The sequence below is a fragment of the Labrus mixtus genome, chromosome 9 (genome assembly GCF_963584025.1).
Source record: "Labrus mixtus chromosome 9, fLabMix1.1, whole genome shotgun sequence".
NCBI classification, from domain to species: Eukaryota; Metazoa; Chordata; class Actinopteri; order Labriformes; family Labridae; genus Labrus; species Labrus mixtus.
Window position 1 is genome coordinate 25,630,641 of NC_083620.1, and position 20,702 is coordinate 25,651,342.

At 40.9% G+C, this 20,702-nt stretch overlaps 2 protein-coding genes across 3 annotated transcripts in view; both read left to right on the plus strand.

The window, feature by feature from the left end:
- Positions 1–11,700, plus strand: part of st14a (ST14 transmembrane serine protease matriptase a) — a 140,627-nt gene extending 128,927 nt beyond the window's left edge. The window contains exons 2-20 of one of the 2 annotated variants that reach the window (XM_061047097.1): positions 619–997; positions 3,313–3,472; positions 4,558–4,688; positions 4,790–4,860; positions 5,006–5,172; positions 5,288–5,323; positions 5,846–6,080; positions 6,708–6,850; positions 6,939–7,042; positions 7,173–7,285; positions 7,375–7,511; positions 7,598–7,702; positions 7,806–7,913; positions 8,013–8,129; positions 8,864–8,986; positions 9,176–9,359; positions 9,540–9,811; positions 10,212–10,348; positions 10,774–11,700. In XM_061047097.1, coding sequence (XP_060903080.1) covers positions 965–997; positions 3,313–3,472; positions 4,558–4,688; positions 4,790–4,860; positions 5,006–5,172; positions 5,288–5,323; positions 5,846–6,080; positions 6,708–6,850; positions 6,939–7,042; positions 7,173–7,285; positions 7,375–7,511; positions 7,598–7,702; positions 7,806–7,913; positions 8,013–8,129; positions 8,864–8,986; positions 9,176–9,359; positions 9,540–9,811; positions 10,212–10,348; positions 10,774–10,932 — 2,535 coding nt within the window. In that variant the 5' untranslated portion in view covers positions 619–964 and the 3' untranslated portion in view covers positions 10,933–11,700. Of the gene's footprint in view, positions 1–564; positions 998–3,312; positions 3,473–4,557; positions 4,689–4,789; positions 4,861–5,005; positions 5,173–5,287; positions 5,324–5,845; positions 6,081–6,707; positions 6,851–6,938; positions 7,043–7,172; positions 7,286–7,374; positions 7,512–7,597; positions 7,703–7,805; positions 7,914–8,012; positions 8,130–8,863; positions 8,987–9,175; positions 9,360–9,539; positions 9,812–10,211; positions 10,349–10,773 lie in introns of those variants that run through there. The other variant, XM_061047096.1, reaches the window with a different exon arrangement.
- Positions 11,701–12,831: 1,131 nt separating this feature from the next.
- On the plus strand, positions 12,832–20,572 carry dhx34 (DEAH (Asp-Glu-Ala-His) box polypeptide 34). The gene is made up of 16 exons (XM_061047086.1): positions 12,832–13,712; positions 13,802–14,113; positions 14,593–14,847; positions 14,943–15,045; positions 15,316–15,533; positions 15,630–15,804; positions 16,460–16,653; positions 16,761–16,862; positions 16,959–17,225; positions 17,464–17,634; positions 17,791–17,896; positions 18,637–18,743; positions 19,218–19,481; positions 19,700–19,891; positions 20,027–20,174; positions 20,347–20,572. The coding sequence occupies exons 1-16, from the start codon at positions 12,999–13,001 to the stop codon at positions 20,487–20,489; spliced, it is 3,471 nt and encodes a 1,156-aa protein (XP_060903069.1). The 5' UTR covers positions 12,832–12,998; the 3' UTR covers positions 20,490–20,572.
- The last annotated feature ends 130 nt before the right edge of the window (positions 20,573–20,702 follow it).

Here is a 20,702-nt window from a genome sequence, read left to right on the forward strand (position 1 = left end):
ACAAGCTGTTTGATTTTCAATGATTAACTTATTAAGCCCAGCAGATCATTACATTCTCTCAAATGATTGTTGTGAAATGTTGAAATATACCCGCGTATAGACCGAGGGGCTTACCCTCAGACGTGGGCGTCCTGTTTACTCAAACAGAAACTGATGTCTCATCAGTCGTGAATTGAGTCATCATCGTTGAATTACACAAACACATCTGCGATATGATCACGAGACTGATACTAAAAAAAATAGACTGCACCCTTATGGTTTAAAAAATGTATTAATTTAAAACAACTTCAATGTTTTATAATTTTACAAAAAAGTGCGTGGAAATGGGTCCAGGCTAAAATGGCCACAGCAGCTTCAAAACACAACTAAATGTATCGCTAAATATACCTATTCGTAAGATAATTAAGTTAATAATGTGTTTTATTGTTTTTAAAACGTTCTGTAGGCATTTTCAGATCAAAAATAACGTAAACTTAATCTATAAAACATACCTCACCTGTGGCAGGTAAACAGGAAGTCACCACAGGTGTATTCGGGTTTGAGTCACGCCTGCAGAAACCCGAAGATCCCGGAAAATAGTTTCCTCAGTTTCCCTCGGTCAGGAATCACACTAGGTAGGCGACATTTTCCAGGGCAGGTAGACAGTTGTGAACATCTCGACCTGAGAAGAGCCTTCTTTTCAAAACTGCAGGAGAAGTTTCTCTCCTGTTAGATCTCACCTGCGTGGAGTTTTTATTTTTTTTTTATTTTGGTGCGAGCAGGTTGAATTGGTTTACAAGCAGACGGATTTGTGTCTTGACGACCAGGCCTTCAGTTTCACCTCGACAAACAGCCTGTGGGCGGCTTACAACAACTTCTACAAGTCAAAGAAATAATCAAGAAGAGGAGACGTTTGGGGGGGGAAAGGAGTGGTTCAGGTGTTTTTGGTATTTTTTTGTTTTAATTTGAGCAGTCTTGTCAGGACATGGACAGTGACATGAGATACACCCCGAAGTCGGTAAGAATCTTATCCTTTGTTAAGCCCAAACTTTTTAAATGCAGTTAACTTAATTTGATCATTTTATGTTTGGTCTTTAGGGTTCTAATGTTGCCTGGATGACACAGATGTTGATTTGTTAACGTTGGTGTGTACTTATAGGACAGTTGAACGCATCAGATTGAAAGTGACCTTAACTGCTTCAGAGACAAAAGAAACAAGTGGGTTATAGGTTCATGAACCTGCATACCTATAGCAAACCTGTCAGACATGAAATAGAAAGAGGACCTGTGTTTTCAATCCACACACAGACCTACATACAACACCTGAGAGGGTGGAATGATCTGCAGCCACACAGGCTGCTCTATCAACACCACATCGGTTTGCATAAGGACTAACATGTCATTGAAGGACAAACACAACAACAAGACGCTCACATAACATGTTTTAGATTTATTTAACAAAGTCTTAGATCTGTTCTAATAAGAGGCAAACTAGTTTCCTAAGCTCCATGACAATAACAAGTGAAGTGTTACATTTTTATATACAAGGGCCTCAAATGTGTTTCAGAATAAAACAAGTTTTTGAGATCTCATCTAAACAAACATGCCTTTTAGAGGATGCACCAGCCGATCACCTTGTTTCAAAGAAGTTAGGACATTAAAATAGAGGTTACTTCCCCAGTGCATTAATACATAAGAACATACTCAATAACCTTTAAAGCGGCTCAAACTCTGTGGAAAAGCTCCTTAGAATGGAGACTATTCATTTGTGATTCCTCACAAAATAACCGTGTGGAAACCTCCCTGAGCTCCATCAGAGAAGGTTGGGAAGCATCGACCTCAAATGGCTGACACCTGAATTCCTCCTGGTTCCTCCGCCCTGTTGCAACTTGTTCACTTGAGTCCTTCTCTTCTCGAGACGAGGATACATTTTGAGATGACTCCCCAACGTCACAGTATTGTGATGTATAGCCTATACAATGCCCTTCAGTCTCAGAGAATCTGTCCTCCAGGGCACTCTTGATCAGGTCTGAAGTCGTGTTGCTATGCTAGTTTAGCATGTGTAGATCAATGATCTCTGGTGACACTTAATGATTACGTGATATGTATTCAGATTCACACTTCTGTTTTTCACTAGAATAATCAGAAAATCACGATTAGAGACGGACACATTAAGGAGCTGATCAGCTGTATTTTAAAATGTATTTCCCTTTAATAGTAACTTTGTGAAATTGTGAATCACCCCAGACAGTGAATCCATAATGCATGAAATATTTGGTGAAATAACATGATGTAGCAACATCTGCACAATGGCTTTACATGAGAAACTAACATAACAGCCTGCTCTTAAGATGATCACAATTCTGTCCAGCACTAAGTTTTAATGCTGGAGTTGTTTCCCTATCCCAGGTAATTCATTCCTCACATATCAAGTGTGTCAGATTTATACATATATAAAGTGTTGCCCATGTTTTTTTAAACATTTCAACAGAGACATAGATCTGCAGGTTGAGCCTATAAGCTGCTCATAGCTCTTAAAGTTACAGGCACACTTATCAACGCACACAATGTAAAGTTTTAGCGATGTGTTTAAAATTGAAACAATTGAAAGTTTGTCAGATCTAAATTTTGTGATGCGTTAAAGTAGTTCAGTGTTTCTTTTTTTAATGTTATGCTACAGCAAGCATTTGGGGGGGAAAAAAACACTTGTTGTGTTCCTCTTCAGCTCTGTGAGTGGTTTGCTCCCAGCAGGTTTGACAGGATTCTGTTTGCTGAAACCTTTGTACTCCCTCCCCCCTCTCTACCTGCCTCTTAAATGTAACTACAGAGCTGAGTCACGCATGACGTCCCCTTCTCATTCATTAACAGTGCCCAACACTGAAACTGTGTTTCTGTATTTTTATTTTCAGATTATTCTTTTTTTTTTAAAGTTCAGATTTTGTTCCGTTGACAAGCTATTTTTTTTCAAAGAGCAGCTCTGTTTTGTCTTATTCTAATCCCTAATTTAGTGAGTCACCACAGACCTGGACATTCCTATAATATGCATGTACCTACTTGTTGTCTGCAGCCGTCACTGTTCTCTGTTGATTATCTACTTGGATAATGAACAAACAGCTACGTCCACTCTGTCTTAAAGCACAAATTCAATCAACAGAGTAAGTGAAGAATCATTGTTGTAGAAGAAGTTCTTGACGCTTTATTTTCACCGTGGTTTTATCTTCCTGTGAAATGCTTTTCATGAACTATTTGGAATTTATTGTTGATGTGATATAAGCCTTTAAGTTTTATTTATTTGTATCCATTTAACCATGATACTATGTTTCTGTTTCCTAGGACAGAGACTGGGACACCTCTGTCCAGTTCCTGCCAGCTTCAGATAACAAAAAGCTTGAGAAGAAAAAGGGTCCGGGGAAAGTTGGGGCTGTGATCGGAGCGGTGGTCTTCGCTGCGGTTATTGCTCTCATGACCGGACTGCTGGTCTGGCATTTCCACTGTAAGAACCCTTTCTGTTCTACTCAAATGATTAATAAAGCAGAATGTCACAAACTTAAACTGAAGCAGTGATACGAAGATGGGTAATGTCATTCAACTGATTAACAGGACGTTGGATGAATATATTCGAGCAGCTAGCCTTCTTTGTAAACTCCTTTTATATGTATTGTTCTTAGTAGAGGAGGAGGACTCAAAGAGCAGATTCCTCCACCAATGCACAATTCTCCAAATGTGTTTTAAAAATGAAAAAAGGTGTTTATTTTCTGAAATTAATTTGTTGTTTTTATCCAAGCTAGTGCTGTGAAGGTTAAATAAAAAGTGTGTTTTTATTGTTGAGACAGTTTTCAGAAATTCAAAGTTAGATCTAAAAACAACTGGACTGGTTGAAGATCTTACACCTCTCAGAGGTGAAACGTCTTCAAGATCAATCAACCAGTCCAGATGCCTTCAGATCTAACTTTGAATTTTCCATGAACTGGACGACTGAGAACCTCAGACGACAGTTTTGAGATATCAAACAAAAATCCTGACTTCTTTGTTGAAGATAAAGACGAGAGAACATTTTTTATTTTTTTACTTTGGTGTCACTTCTATCTATCTTCCTTCTAAAACCATACTTAAATACATAAGAATAACACGGTTTAATAGACCATATGATTGTAGAAAAAGACTCAATTCCTTTATGATAGAAAACTAGAAAAAGAGATTAAGAGCTATTCAAAAAACATTTAGATGCAGCACATCTTAAATTCCACATTAAGGAGGACGAAACACTTACATCTCACATCACACATCCTTTTTGTGATGTGAGCCAAATATGAAATGTCGGTGTTTTGTCCTCCTTAACCCGGAACTTGAGATGTGCTGCATTTAAATGTTTTTTGAACATTTTGGAAACTTGGACTGAGCACTCGACTGAGAATCCTCATGAAGTGCAACCTCCCCCTTCAAGTGAGAGATTAAAGCCAGTCTCTTTTCGCTGTCCTATCCAATAATGGCAAAAAGGCCAAATATAACTTGCATATATATTTCTTAGAAAAAAAAATGAATACCAAAAAAAATATTCTTTTCTGTGTGTTTCTGCAGTCCGTAAAGATGTGCGGGTCAAGAAGATGTACAGCGGCTCCATGCGGATCACCAACCAGGTGTTTGAAGACGCCTACGAGAATGCCAACAGCTCTGAGTTCAAGGCACTAGCTGACCAGGTGACTTCCCAGGTAAGAGAATACATTTGCCTGCATGTCAACCATTGCGTTTTATCTTTTTGAAAAAAAGCCTTCATTCATACTGTTTTTGTGTTTTCTCCTCTCTGTTACAGCTTAAAGTCATCTACTCTAAAAGTCCACAGTTGTCCAAATACTATGTTGGTTCTATAGTCCAGGCTTTCAGGTACGCCTTTGAAAACTGCAGTTATGAGTTGTTAATAACAAGCTTCGGTTTAACAGGTTCATTTTTCTTCATGCATGTTGGAGGATATCTAGTTTTGTTTTGATCCACATCTAATCAGTTTATTTTGTTGTGTCATTGCTCCTAGTGAAGGTAGTGTTATTGCCTACTACCTGTCTGAGTTCAGCGTCCCGGCTGGCCAGGGTGCAGCTGTGGACAAAGCCATGTCTTCAATGGACAAGCTAGTGGACAAAGAGCAGCGCTCCCTGCACAGACCAAGCAACACTCTGGTCTTTGATGATGTGGTGTCTTCAGGTAGGCTCAAAGCAACTCTTAACTCACGCTTGTGATCTGTCATTTTCATGTTCTGTCTTTGCACTTTTGTCAACAACCTCATCTAATGTTTGTTTGTGTTGTTTTCTTCTCACAGCACTTGATACACGATTGACTTCAACAACATTTAGCAGTAAGTGCTTTACCTGTAGTCACCGTTTGTTTAACTAGTTTTATCTTTTAAAAGTCATCCATATAAGCAACAAAACTTCTGCTTCTCATAAAGTTCATGGGATTCTAAACGCATCATACCCTGCAGGAGTGAACTATTTAGTCATTTATATTCTACAGAATACAACATCCTGACTTTCACTGTGAACATGTAATCTAGTCATATTTTAGCATACATTTCTGGTTGTTGTCCTCAAAGAGGTGGAATGAAAGATGTAATACTTAGAGTGTACATTGCTGCAACACATTGCATCTCTTTTTTTGGCCAAGGCCTCATTGTGAATTATTTACCTTCAGCGTAATCTATCATCATTGTCATTAAAGGTAGAGGGAGTAGGTACAGTATTATGGTTGTTTTAAATTGTGCATTTGATAATTTAATATAGTAAAATAAGTTTGTAAACATGACATGATTCAATTTCAGATTCCTCCGTTGGTTTTCACTGAACACCTTCTGAAATCCTTGTTTTTTTTTTTGTGTCAGATTTTTACAACTTTGCAGAACATGCAAGGACCAATACAATTGACCAGATCCAGTCCCCCGGCTTCCCTGACCGTCCTTATCCCAGCAACACCTTCATCCAGTGGCGTCTGAGAGCAGACCCCAACTACGTCATCAAGCTCGACTTCGACACGATGAATCTGGAAGAAGACTGCAAGAAGGACTTTGTCAAAATCTACGACTCCTTGGTGGCTATTGAGAGCCGCGTTATGGAAGAGTGAGTTTCCCCATGATTCAAAGTTAAGCTGCATGCAGATAATTAACCCACTGTAGAGGACGTTATCTTGTATGTAAGGCCCTCTACTGGTCAAATGGGTCACTTCTGTTGAAGCCTTTTTACTGAACATAAAAGTCCACTTGCCACTCAACGTGTGGATGTAGCGTCCTAAAATAAAAAAAACAAGACTAACGTCTAAATCTTGCAAATCAGAAGGAAGTTTAAGATTATGATAAAACCAGAAAATCTACATGCATTCAGAAAGCAACTGGGTCCTTAAAAAAGAAACTTCAGAGTGTGATAAAATCATTTGCGACATTCTTGTACAGGAGAGATAAGACTCTTTAAAAGTAGGGCACTGTGTAAGTGACCTAAATCCACATCGAATGTTAAGAGGCACAGGGGTAGGATTTTGTTTTTAGCTTTTTCGGTATTATTGAACTCAATCCATGTCGATCCATCAAGCTTAAAGAGAAAAGTCTGATGCACTTTGTTTAAGCAGCCACACAGGGATTCCCCGCCAGCTTGAGTCTACAAAGAACATGAACATTTAAATGACTTTGTAACCAGCAGATCAGGAAACAAGGCATAACTGATGGTGTATTTCATTTGTTTTTCTCCCAACAGGATGTGTGGGTACTACTCACCGAGTGAACCACTGACCTTCCTTTCTTCGAGGAATGTCATGCTGGTGACAATGGCCACAAATGACCAGAAGAACTTCCCAGGTTTTAGAGCTCAAGTGTCACAAGTCAAACGTGGAAGTAAAGGTAGGGCTGCCGGTCACTTGAGCCTCTCTGTCAGGAGCGACATTATGAACGCTGATATCTAACAGTTACACATTTTCTCTTTGAAAAGGTACTACATGTGGTGGCCAGCTTACAGGTGAAAAAGGAAGCTTCACATCCCCTAACTTCCCAAATTACTATCCTCCTCGGACTCTTTGTCAGTGGATAATCGAGGTGAGATATCTGCATTCAATCAACACGATATAATGCCATATCAAGGTCTGTTTCTGTTTTTGATCCCCCAAAAGATCTCATTTCACCGTGTTAAGCAGTTCTTTTCTCTCTTCTCTGTCGATCATTTAAGGTCCCTGATCGTAAGGTCGTGAAGCTGACGTTTAAAAAGTTCCTCTTGTCCGAGCCCGGGCAGGAAAACGTGAAGGGCTGTCCCAAAGACTATGTGGAGATCAATGGAAAGAAGTGAGTCCATTTCTGTATGTATTAAACTTAAAAAAAAGGAGTTACATAACAGGTCAGACTTGTCACTGGTTCTCGCGTCTTCTCCCCAGGTATTGTGGGGAACAGCCTGATGGAACGGTGACTGAAACCAGTGTGACCAACCAAATGGAGGTGAGATTTCGCTCGGATTCCTCCTATGTGGACCGAGGTTTTGATGCAGAGTTCGAGGCCGTTGACGTCACAGACCGTAAGTGACTCTGTTTTTTACACGGATGATAATTATTTCTTAGAAAATTAAGCAAGTTCATCAAATACCAATCCTGTCCTCCACAGCTTGTCGAAAGCAGTTCGAGTGCAGGAATCGGCGCTGTGTGAAGTTGGATCTCAGGTGTGACGGATGGAATGACTGTGGAGACATGAGCGATGAATTAAACTGCAGTAAGTACTTTTTTACTTAAGGTACACTCATTGTCCAGCCAAGCTTCATTTCATATTCTCTACACCTTTAGCACACATAGTAACTTTAAATGTTTTCTTCCAGAGTGCAGTACAAAGAGCATTTCTTGTGCGAATGGATTATGTAAGCCCATGTTCTGGAAATGTGATGGTGTCGATGACTGTGGAGACCGCACAGATGAAAAAGACTGTGGTAAGACATGTTGGCACACATGGGGGGGGGGGGGGTGTACTGAATTAAACATAAGCACTTCAAGTGTTCTTATACCGCTCTGGCTGTTTGTCTTCAAAGGTGGATGTAAATCTGGAGAGATAACATGCAAGAATAACAAATGTGTTTCTGAGAAGAAGCGCTGTGACGGCAGAGACGACTGCGGCGATGCATCAGACGAGCTCGACTGCGGGAGAAGTAAGGCTGGATTTCTCCTTGAGTACAAAAAATGTTTGGAGACAAAGGTCACTGACTTAAGTCTTTAAAAAGTGCAATTGTTTCCTTACTGGAGTTAAAGTAACATACTGTGCTGACTGAAATATATTATTTTGCACTTACTTTTCAGAAAAAAGATTTGGTTTAACAGCACATTTATCCTTTGGATTAGTCTCATCATCATCTTCAACTCAGCTTTCTGAACAAGCAGGCGGCCGCATTCAGCAAAAAAAGAAAAAAAGATACACCTACAGTCATTTATTGCTCGCCTTCAAATCAGCATGTTGGCTCAAAATGTCACTTGTTCGACCTGAGCTCCTTGGTGTGCGGATCTTTTTTGCTTCTTTATCACTCTTCCTTTTTTGATCCAGTACCCACTTAGGGATCTACGTGTCTTTTTAAAAAAAAAAATGTCTTACCTTCAAATCGTAAAACGTAAAAAGTTGGAAAATACCGTTTTAAGGTAGTGACCACTTAACTTCTTAGGATTCATAAAATTATCATAAAATTATCTCTTGGTTTGGTGAAGACTAGTTTTTATAGTCTAACCTGACCAGAGTTAGCGTTGTCTTGTCATTCACTGGGTATGAAAAGAACAACTCAAAATGAATGTCGTCATTGCTCTAAATATGTTAACAGGCATCTGATTGCAGAATCATCAGGCACAACAATTAATAAACTGAGCTTGATGTATTTCCCCTTTTTCTCCTCTTTAGCCTCTGGTACTCGCTGCACTGATCTGACATATAAATGCAAAGACAATAAATGCATCGATAAAGTAAACCCCGAATGTGACGGGACACGGGACTGTGAAGACGGATCTGATGAGGAGAACTGCGGTAAGTCTCAGATGAATCCTCAGCGGGACGTGTTCTTTGTCTAAGATTTAAAAAAAAACAAAAAAAAAACGAGTTATTATCTCCATCTGCATGTTTTACCTTGCATGACAAAACAGATGTGAGCCTCCACCTACTTCGGGCGTCAAAACACAGCAAGCCCTTGTCAATGAGTGATTGTTTACTTTGCAGACTGCGGGAGGAGTATGTTCAAGACGTCGCGTATTGTGGGCGGTCAGGATGCAGAGGAAGGAGAGTTTCCCTGGCAAGTCAGCCTCCATGTCAAAAATTACGGTCATGTGTGTGGAGCGTCCATCATCAGTCCCCGCTGGCTGGTCACCGCTGCCCACTGTGTGCAAGATGACGGCAAGACGAGGTAGCGACTTGTTTTCAGATTTTCCCAACCGCAGAATTTTTTATTCTCTGCATGATGTGACAAACCAGGGATCGTACTCGCAGATAATGCTGTCGTGAAATCTATTGCCACCGTACCCATTGTTTCATGATTGGTGTTAATTGTTACATTTTTGGGATGTGTTTGGATGCTTGTCCTCAGATATTCCCAGCCGGGCACGTGGGAAGCTTACCTCGGTCTGCACACGCAGCGAAACATTGGGAGCCGTGTGGTGAAGAGGAATCTGAAGCAGGTCATATACCACCCGAACTACAATGCATACACCTTTGACAATGACATCGCCCTGATGGAGCTGGACAGTCCTGTCACCTACTCCGACTACATCAGGCCCATCTGCTTACCTGCTCCCCAACATGATTTTCCAACTGGTAACACCGTGTGGATCACCGGGTGGGGCGCTACAAGAGAAGGAGGTGAGACGACCTTTTATCTGTCATTTTGCTGAATACCTGTGTTACAACAATTGTATTTTTTAAGTTAAATCCCAAAATAAAGCTGAATATCTGGGATATCGATAACCAATTACAACAAAGTAAACAAAGTCATTGTTCATTCCACAAGAGATGCAATATCATCACACTGCAGGGAAACTACTATAATTCATGTGTTGCTTAAATACTGAAATTGTAGTTTATTCTCGCTCTGTTATTGAGAATTGGTCGTCATGTAGTTAATACACACAATATGAAACTACTGTGGACCTGCCAAGAGAATTTTTTTTGAGGAGGTCATGATTACTGACAGAACATACATTAACATAATAATGATAATGATGTTCCTCTGTTTATGTGTTTGTTTGTTTTTTTTATTAAGGATTTGCTGCAAAAGTTCTCCAGAAGGCCCAGGTTCGCATCATTAACCCCTCGGTGTGTGACGATTTGATGGGCGGGCAGATCACATCCCGGATGATGTGTGCTGGAGTACTGAGTGGAGGAGTGGATGCTTGTCAGGTGATAAACAGAACCAATAACCCTACGATGCTCTTTTTTTTTCCTCTCTGTATTCCTCTTACCTCTGAACACACTCGGTCCCCCAGAATAATTTGCAGACCAAAGAAGATGAATAAATTATCAAACGTAAGATAAGAGCGTCCCATGGTCCAGCTATGCATGTCATACCTACATTCCCTCCCCATAAATCCAACTCTGTCAACTGCCCTATCTTTTAAAGGCAACGGAAAAAGATCATCACCAAAAAAGAAATATTACTGTCAGATACCAGATGCTCAGTACCGTTAGTTTTTTTGCAGAGGAAAGCGTTGTTGGAGGAGAAAGAGGCAGAGAGAAAATCAAAAAGTGGAAAAGAGTTTCTGCTCCACACTGCCCCTGTGTGGTATCTTTATGCTTACTTATGTTCCTGTGTTTGTCTCTTTTAGGGGGACTCTGGGGGTCCTCTGTCCAGTCCGGCCGGCACTCGTATGTTCTTGGCAGGAGTGGTCAGTTGGGGAGATGGCTGTGCCCGCAGGAACAAACCTGGCATCTACACAAGGGTCACCAAATACCGCGGCTGGATCAAAGAAAAGACAGGAGTGTAGTTTGCTGCAGAATATGGACATGAACATAGACTAATAAAGAGTTCTACTGTACAGATTTGGACTCCAGTAAAACACCATTTTGACTTTCCAGCTGATGTTGTGGCTGTGACTTCGGTCAGGAAAATCCATTGTTCTCTTGAAGAGCAGATTATGTCCTCTGCTGTTTGAGGAGGATGTTATTAATGATTTTTAAAAATGTAAATAGGTGTTTTTATTTTTGTGTTTTTTGTTTGTTTTTATCTCTTTATTGTTGTGGTCTAATTTGTCTTTTCGATGGAGAATTATGTTATATGCTGCACAAGCAATCGATTTAAGCTGTCCTTGTTACACATGTAGACATGATATGTGCATCCTATGTCCTGTGTGTTATCAGTAGCCGTCACAAGAATATCCCACCTATTTTTCCTTGTTGTCTTTGCTCTGAATTTTATGAATTAGAAACAAAGTGACAGCAAGCTAATTCCATCCTACCTCCTATGGCTTGGTATCTTATGCATTTTAGAACAGATTTTTAGAAATCCCTGAAGGTTACTGATGTGATTGATGACTTTTTTAGAGCTTTGCCCTTATTATTATGAATTGCATTTTATTTTACTGATGTGAGCTGCATTTCTAAGATCAAATACAGTGTGCAGTAATAGGTTTTGTTTGATGAGTTTAACATGATCCACATCTATTCAACACAATGTTAGTAAATTCCCTCTAGGTTAAACTCTGTAAATGTGTATTTTATAGCAGATGTTTTTAAATAAAGTATTTCTAATATAATGAATTTGCTCTGACTTTTTTATAAACTAGTTTGTATTCTAAAGCACCTTCATACTAATGCATGTTTGACCTGTGCTTCATACATAAATCCTCACATCTGCAGGATCATGTAAGGTGCAATAAATTATGTGGAGACCGTCCCAACTTCCATGCATATTCTCCCCAACTGGAGATCAATTAGGGAGATCATGTTGTCCGTTGTGCACATATGAGATGAGATTACATTTGCATTCAATAAATGCCTTTTTTCTCTGGGACAAATAATGTCATTTAAAAAATCAAAATAAATTGTAATGTAGATGGTAAAATTCTGAGACGGCATTTTCTATGGAGGACGAGATCTGATAGAAGTATAAATAAATAAATAAATAAATGTAGAAATTAGTAAATGTGGAAATAAATAAATGTAGAAATGAGTAAATGTGGAAATAAATAAATGTAGAAATAAATAAATATGGAAATAAATGTAGAAATAAATAAATGTGGAAATAAATAAATGTAGAAATAAATAAATATGGAAATAAATAAATGTAGAAATTAGTAAATGTGTAAATAAATAAATGTAGAAATAAATAAATGTGGAAATAAATACATGTGGAAATAAATAAATGTGGAAATAAATACATGTAGAAATAAATAAATGTAGAAATAAATAAATGTAGAAATAAATAAATATGGAAATAAATAAATGTAGAAATAAATACATGTAGAAATAAATAAATGTAGAAATAAATAAATATGGAAATAAATAAATGTAGAAATAAATAAATGTTGAAATAAATACATATAGAAATAAATAAATGTGGAAATAAATAAATGTAGAAATAAATTTAAGACATTTAATTATTTATGTCCCATTTATTTACCAGTTTTTATTTATTTATTGACGCATTTAATTAATTATTTATTCATTTATTTATTTATTCATTCTTTCATTTATTTATTCCAGTATTTATTTATTTATACTTCTGTCAGATCTCGTCCTCCATAATTTTCTGCGTTGCAGGCCAAATTATTCTTATTTTAATAGTTATTCAAACAGACTTGTTTTTTTTGTTCGCACCGGAACGTGCAACACTTAACCGGAAGATTTGAGCGGAAATGGTCCTACCGTATTTTTGTTCCCTCTGAACGCACCGCTGTTGCAGCTGAATTCGTCCAGTTTGTATTCATTATCTATTCTTTTTAAACAGCCTTGTGTTTTTATTATGCAAAAATACCACAAGTAGAAATCAGCTGGTAAATCCGTAAACGTGGGTTTCATGTGTAAGTCGTGAATAAACCTGTTGGGGGAGAACATGGATTCAGACAGGAGGAGAGAAGGTCGCAGTTGGGACTGGGACGACCCGCAGTGCCGAGCCCAACTGGACGAGATCTTCTTCCGCCGGCATGACTACATCCAGGCTGGCGGTCCGGAACACAAAGAGTTCTGGGCTTTCTTTGACCGCTTCCAGAGGTTTAGAACTAAAAAGGACATGTCTGGATCTGCCTCCAGTCGAAAAGGTGAGGGAGAAGCAGAAGGGAAGGAGAGGAACAAGTCTGGCTCTGGAAAGGTCGACCTTGGCCTTCCGAGGGAGTACGATGCTCGCTATCGGATCAATGTATCTGTGTGCACAAAGGACATGGAGGAGCGGATGGGAAAGACGGAGCACAGCAGAAGCAGGCAGAGACCCTCGGGTCCAGGCAGCCAGCAGATCTCGGACTGCCGCCTGGCTCTGCTGCATTTTCTGGACTTCAGCCAGAGACAGAGTTTCTGCAAACTGGCCAAGCTCCGCAGGGAGCAGAAGAACCTGCCCATCTTCCAGTACAAGGACAGGATCGTGGATTTAGCGAGACGTCACCCTGTGGTGGTGGTGGCGGGGGACACGGGCTGCGGGAAGTCCACCCAAGTACCTCAGTATCTCCTCTCAGCCGGCTTCACCCACATAGCCTGCACCCAGCCTCGACGTATCGCCTGTATATCCTTAGCAAAGAGGGTCAGCTTTGAGAGTCTGAATCAGTACGGCTCAAAGGTTTGTCACTATCATTCACGTCTCCCGCCCGCACTCTCAGGTCTTTTGCAGCACTAACTCCGTTCTTAATGCTTTTTGGTTTTTTTTAGGTGGGGTATCAGATCCGCTTCGAGACGACCCGGACCGAGGCCACCAAACTGTCCTTCCTGACTGAGGGGCTGCTGCTCCGACAGATCCAGCAGGACAGGACGCTGGATCAGTACCAGGTGGTGATCGTGGACGAGGTCCACGAGAGGCACCTCCACTGCGACTTCCTCCTCGGCGTCCTGCGCTCTCTCGTGGCTGAACGTCCAGACCTCCGTCTCATCCTCATGTCAGCCACCATCAACATCAAACTCTTCTCCGACTATTTCAGCGGCGCTCCCGTGCTGCAGGTACCGGGCAGGCTGTTTCCTATACAGGTGAGCGTGGGTGGAGTTTTCCTATACCAGGACCAGTGCTTGCCTCCAACACAGCCTAAAAGATACCAAATCAGGTTTGAACCATGACCAATAAGCCCCCAAAATCAACCGGCTCCAGCTAAATGATTGTGCAAAAAAAAAAAAAACAACAGGTTGGTTTTAACAGTACCAGGAAGGGAGGAAAAGAAAGTGTCAGAAAATCCCCCGACACAAGTGTGGAAAAGAATCAGAGTTTTCTGGAGCCTTGAGATAATCCCTCTCTGAAACTATTGGTCAATCTCAAGAGCTTCTTTTAGCTTAGCTTGATATTTAATTCATCTACAAAGTACCAGGATGAACTGACATTTTGAGTTTGTAATGAGCATATGTTTGTATAAAGGAATGACAAACGCCCTTGTGAGCAGTGAATGCACCCACATCACAAATTTAAAGCTGTACAAAAAGTAATCACATTAAGATGTCTTTATTCCTGTGATGAGGTCATATACCAGCCCATTCCGCCTGAGGAGCAGCCCTCGCGCTCAGAGAAACTGGATCCCAGACCCTACCTGCGCATCCTGCAGGGCGTCGATCAGCGCTACCCTCCGGAGGAGCGAGGCGACCTGCTCCTCTTCCTCAGCGGCGTGGCAGAGATCTCCACCATTCAAGAGGCCTGTCAGGTGTATGCCACGCACACAAGCCGCTGGATAGTCTTACCGCTGCACAGCACCCTCTCTCTGGCTCAACAGGATAAGGTACGGGGGCAGCTCAGTTTAGATTGGAGTGGCCGGATGTTGTTGGACTCTGGTGTGTTTATCGGGTCTAACTGTGTGTTTCTGTTATCCTCGAGGTGTTTGACATTTCTCCTCCTGGAGTGAGAAAGTGCATCATCTCTACCAATATTGCTGAGACCTCAGTGACAATAGATGGAGTGCGCTTTGTTGTAGACTCAGGTATGTAGCGGATATGATGCTGGTGACTTTTTTTTTCTGTTTTCTTTTCTTTTGCTGAATCAACAAAAAATCTTTAAAAATCTTATTTTGGTCAGATACTCTTTGTTTGAATTACTCATCTCCCTTTTTAACATAGTGAGAAAATCAAAGTGTTAAAAGATGAAAAATGTACAATGATGAATTCATTCAGGACATTTTTATTATTATTATTATTAGTAGTATTCAAATACATTTTGTAAAATGGATGTTTTGTTGTTTATTCTATCATAGGAAAAGTGAAGGAAATGAGTTTCGATCCTAAGGCCAAGATGCAGCGCCTGCAGGAGTTCTGGATCAGCAGAGCCAGCTCGGAGCAGAGGAAAGGTCGAGCCGGTCGCACGGGTCCTGGCGTTTGTTACCGCCTTTACGCCGAGTCCGACTACGATGCTTTTGCACCTTACCCCGTGCCGGAGATCCACAGAGTGGCTCTTGACTCCCTCGTTCTTCAGGTAGCCACACACCGCTGGAAGCAGGATAGGAATGCTCCTCTCGTTTCTTTAAATATTATCACGACTTATTTGTGCTTTTTTTGTCTCTTTCTGCAGATGAAGAGCATGAGTCTTGGAGATCCACTTTCTTTTGTCTTCATTGATCCACCTCCAGCTGCCAGTATCCAGACTGCTGTTACCTATCTGAAAGAGCAGGGGGCGCTGGACAGCCGCAGTGAGCTCACCTCTATTGGTAGTTTGCTTGCACAGCTGCCTGTGGATGTGGTCATAGGTAAGATCTTCTACACCAACTCTATTATGCTCTTTTTTTTTAATTACTTTATTGCAGGCTGTTTTACTACATTACAAGTTGTCATATTTCATCACAAATTTTGTTCATCCTGGCACATTTTTATATATAATTCTTTAAACGTACAAGAATACATACAGCATGAAATAAAATAAAAATCCAAAGAAAAGGTACAAAGAGAAAAAAGATAATTAAATTAAGTATTAAAAATACTACTACTAATAATAATAATAAAATTAAAAGAAAACCTTAAATAGAATGGGGCAGGGGGGGGGGGGTTGTTCCTTCACTACTCTCTTAATTTAATATAATTTAATTTACATACCTGTTATTATTCCACTTTATCGGTTTCCTTTATCCATTTACTCCATCTAATATGCATTTTGTTCTGTGTGTTTGTGTTTTGAGTTTCCTATCCACTTTAAATAGATTTTATTGTAATCACAACAGAGGAGAACATTGGTGGAATAAAGAGATTAAATAATGTTTTTTATTTTGGCTTAGTCTTTAACTTGAAAACATTATACAAAAGATCACTTCCAGTATTGCTAAGCTATGACATATTAGTGTATTAAAGTGCTTCACATGAAGACGCAGTTTGAACCGTTCCTTATATATAAGTTTTGGTTTCATCCAGGAAAGATGTTGGTGCTGGGCTCTTTGTTTAATCTGGCCGAGCCCGTGTTGACTGTGGCAGCAGCTCTCAGCGTTCAGTCGCCTTTCCTGCGCAGCGCTCAGCATAATCCTGACTGTGCAACTGCTCGCCAGCCCCTGCACAGCAACCAGGGAGACCCCTTTACCCTGCTCAACACCTTCAATGCATGGATGGAGGTCAGTAATGATACCACAATTTGACACTGGCTATTTAATGCACACAATATTGAAACTGTTGTAACTCGGATATAAGATCGTCTTCATTTTATTGAACCGCCTCACAGGTAAAGGGAGAGAGAGGTGGCGGCTCAAAGAAGTGGTGCAGAAGGAGAGGTCTGGAGGAGCAGCGGTTATATGAGATGGTCAACCTACGCAGACAGTTCAAGGCAGGCTACTGACATAGTTCTCATATTCAAAATGTATATATAAGCTTTTAAGGCATAAAGGCGATTCTAAATATGACCGTCCTCTCTGGTTTACAGGAATTGCTGAGGAGCCATGGTTTGCTGGAATCAGAGCACAGCTCTTCTTCTAGCGGTGACCGCGGGCAACGTAGGGAGCGGCTTACAGAGAGGAGGAAACTGCATCAGATGAAGAGAGATCATGAGCAGCAGGAAAGCAGCAGGCGGAAAGTCTTGAAGCTCAGTGAGGGCCAGGAAGGAGAGTTCTCCTCGGGGTCAGACACAGAGGAGACAGGCAGAGGCAAGAAGGACAAGGAGAGACAGAACTTGGACATACAGGTGAGGACAGTGCAACATAGGAAAAGATTACTTCAAAAAAGCTTGAAACATCAGCACCAGTTTTAATTACATTTTCAATTAATAGGCAAGTGCTGACTTTCTGGATCATATTAGTGCAGTAGAGGAAGGTTTTGTGGGTCCTGGACGTCAACAATCTTTGTGTAAACGGGGAAGGACACTTTGTCTTCATACATGTTGGAGAGCTACACCCTGAGTGTGACTGTGGTGTTTTGGTCTGCAACAGGAGGTGAAGTTCAAGTTGCGTCACAACGTGTCAGAGCTGCAGGAGGCGGTCAGCATCAGTCAGGACTTGTCCTCCCGACAGCAGTCTTTGCTCAAGCTGCTGCTTTGCCGAGGCCTCTACCCTCAGCTGGCTCTGCCCGATGACCACAACACCACCCGCAAGGACTCAGACCAGGTCAGGCCTCCCGCCGCGTCACACTCAGTTTTTATAACCACAAACATGGACATGTTTTTTTTTTTGTAAAATAGTTTCTAATGTGATTTTTAAAAGATAATTTAAGGTTATATATTTTCACTTCCTTTTCACTTCCTTTGATTTTAAATTGTGCAGGTGTTTCATACGAGGAACAAGCAGGGGGTGGTGATCCACCCGACCAGTGTGTTTGCCAGCGACCCGGAGGTGTTACATGTGCCTGAAGATGACACCAGAGAAATAGGTAAACCTTTAAAGAACTGCATGAAGGTAGTTTTTGAAATAATTAATGCATCATTAACCCTTTAAAGCCCATTGTCAAGACTATCTGTAACATTTGTTTCTCTCTGGTGGATACCGACATTTTCTTCTTTATTTTATATAGATTTATTTTTAAAATAACACTGCTTGGAAAAACAAAACCGTCAGGATCACACAGAACAAATCAAAGAGGTTTTAATTCCCTGATGTAAAAATACTAAAAACAGCAATAACAACATCCTGAGAACGACAACGGAGCCACATATATGCAACAATTACAAAGTGAGGATAAGGACTCACCTTTAAAAAGAACAAAACACACCTTCAAGTATCACTGGGCAATAGACCGAATGTTCCATAATCTAAATCATCCTAACTATTTTAATAATGGTAGGATCAATGTCTCTCTTGAAGACGTTTTTGAAATCTGAAAAGATCCTTTATTTGTGGTGATGTCACAGAACTAAAATCAAACAAATATTTTTTTCAGGTTGCAAAGACAATATGTCTACCTGCTCATTTTGCTTTTGAATAAACAGTAGTCGCAGTGCAGTTGATAAATGTGTTGGAATCAATGAACAGCAGGCTTACAACAACATGTAGTCCTCTGCTTCCTGATCCACTGGAGTATATTCTGTTGTTTCCTTTGACTCTTGTTATTGTCTGCTTGTCTTTCATTACATCTCATCTGTCTCCCTCTTTGTCTCTGTTTCCTGCCCGCAGAGCCTGAAAGAAGGGACAGCAGCAAACACCAGCTGCTAGCCTTCGTTACTCTGTTGGAGACCAACAAGCCATATTTGTCCAACTGTGTGCGGGTTCCAGCTCTGCAAGTTAGTACTGTTCCCTCAATTAACCCACTTTTATCCCCTTGCATCCTATTATTAAAATGAAGTTCTGGATGATGTTCAGGTTACCTGACATTGTGATGTTTAACATCTATAACGCAGCTTTGAGTTTGATGTGGTTACTAACTAGATTATTGGAAAAGGATAAAGAGTCTAAATTGTTTGTTTCATTGTCCCTTCAGTGTTTCTGTTCTGTAAAAGTGTAGAGAAAAGAAACAAATTATGATGATTACCTTTGGAAACATTTCTTCAAAATTCTGCCCAACTTTACAAATGTAAACATTATGTAAAATCTTAAGGGTGTCACAGAACCACCTGTATGATTTGTATAATATACCAACATTACTGTGTGCAACTTGCATTGCTCCTACCTTGAGTGTTAGCGTTATTCCAGTTGTGGTCCATCAATGCTTCATATTTTAAATATTAATTCTCCAAATGCCTGCATGTGCTCCCCAGGCTCTACTGCTGGTAGCCAACTCTGTGGACAGTAACGCTGACTGCAGTCGTCTGGTGGTCGACGGCTGGCTGGAGCTGGAGCTGAGGGAGCCAGAGGAGGCCCTGAAGGTGCTGTCCACGGCTCTTACCCTCAGGGCCGAGTGGGAGCGCCTCCTTCTGGTCCAGCTGGGACAGAGCAAGATGGGGGAGCCGGCCCAGGGCGTGTCCCGCAAAGTCAGGGAAAAGCTGAGTGAAGGCCTTGTCCGTTTCCTGCTCTACACAGAGGTACTGATGCAGTGCTGACCTAGGTGTTACAATAAAAGAAAAGAAAAAGTCAAGGGGGCGCCTAGTGGTTGTATTGCGCGTTCCGTGTACTGAGGCTACAGACCTCATTGCAGCGACCAATTGTGAATGATATCTCACCAGAAAATAACCAGAGACAGAGAGTTGCAGACTCATCATTTTTTACATCTTACCTTTTTTTCCCCTCACCATCTTGCCAGGTCACGTACAGCCTACGGCGACTCGCAGCTTTCCAGATCCAGAACCTGTACATCGGCCCTCGGCCTGGATCCGAGCAGTCTCCCACCAAAGCTCCAGATCTTAACCCGCTGTTTCCAGGAGTGGAGGCCAAGCCGGACCCCATTAAAGGAGGCCTGCGTGTCACAAGCTTCTTCACCTACAACTGTCTGGCTGTGAGTTTGAATGGGACAGGAACAGTCTGGATTTTTTTTGAATGATTGTAGATCATCTATCCTTTTTTTCCCCATCAAGCTACCTTTACAACATCCCTCTGTGTTACATTAATGCCTTTTATTTTCACTTGGCAGGACTCAAAGGATCTCTACAGTGAATGCTTACGCACTTTCTGGAGCTGTCCTAACTGTGACCTCTACATGCCTCTTACTCCACTGGAACGCATGCAGCATGAGGCCTCCTGCAGGCCGGCAGGAGAACAGCAGCAGCAGGAGGACGAAGGTCAGAAATATCCCTATGTTCAAATATATTTTGAGCTGTGAAAATATATTATTAAATAAATACATCCAGCTAAGAAATCAGAGCAGCTGTTTAATACTCTGTGCCAGTAACTCTGCAAGTCATTAAACATTTGAAATTAAGTGTGGGGATTTTTTTGGGGGGGGATTTTCAGAACCAGAAAAAGGAAAGGCCGGCCCCTCGTCAGCGTCCAGTCTTACAAGAGATTATCACTGCGACGTCTGTAACGAAGACCTGACCCTCACCTCCACTGAGATCCTCAAACATAAAAGGCAGCACATGTATTCTGCCAAATAATTGACTACAACTGAAAACAGCTAACCGCATTTCTGGTCTGTCAAAGAAACACTTGAGTTTGTGGAATAAAGTTTTTTCTATATGTTCTAATGTGACACTGTTATTCTTGAGTTTGGTAGAGGAGGAAATGTATTAAAGTATTATTGGCTCACTCTAAACATCATTGGATATGTTTCATGTAGCTTCCTCGTAGTTCTATGAAAAACATATTTA

What these genes read in the sequence shown, in the direction of transcription:
- dhx34 (XM_061047086.1), top strand. Translation starts at nt 12,999, where the DNA reads ATGGATTCAGACAGGAGGAGAGAAGGTCGCAGTTGGGACTGGGACGAC. An exon ending in TTGACTCCCTCGTTCTTCAG is followed by an intron (nt 15,534 to 15,629) that starts GTAGCCACACAC and finishes CTCTTTCTGCAG; the next exon opens with ATGAAGAGCATGAGTCTTGG. An exon ending in TCACCTACAACTGTCTGGCT is followed by an intron (nt 19,892 to 20,026) that starts GTGAGTTTGAAT and finishes TTCACTTGGCAG; the next exon opens with GACTCAAAGGATCTCTACAG.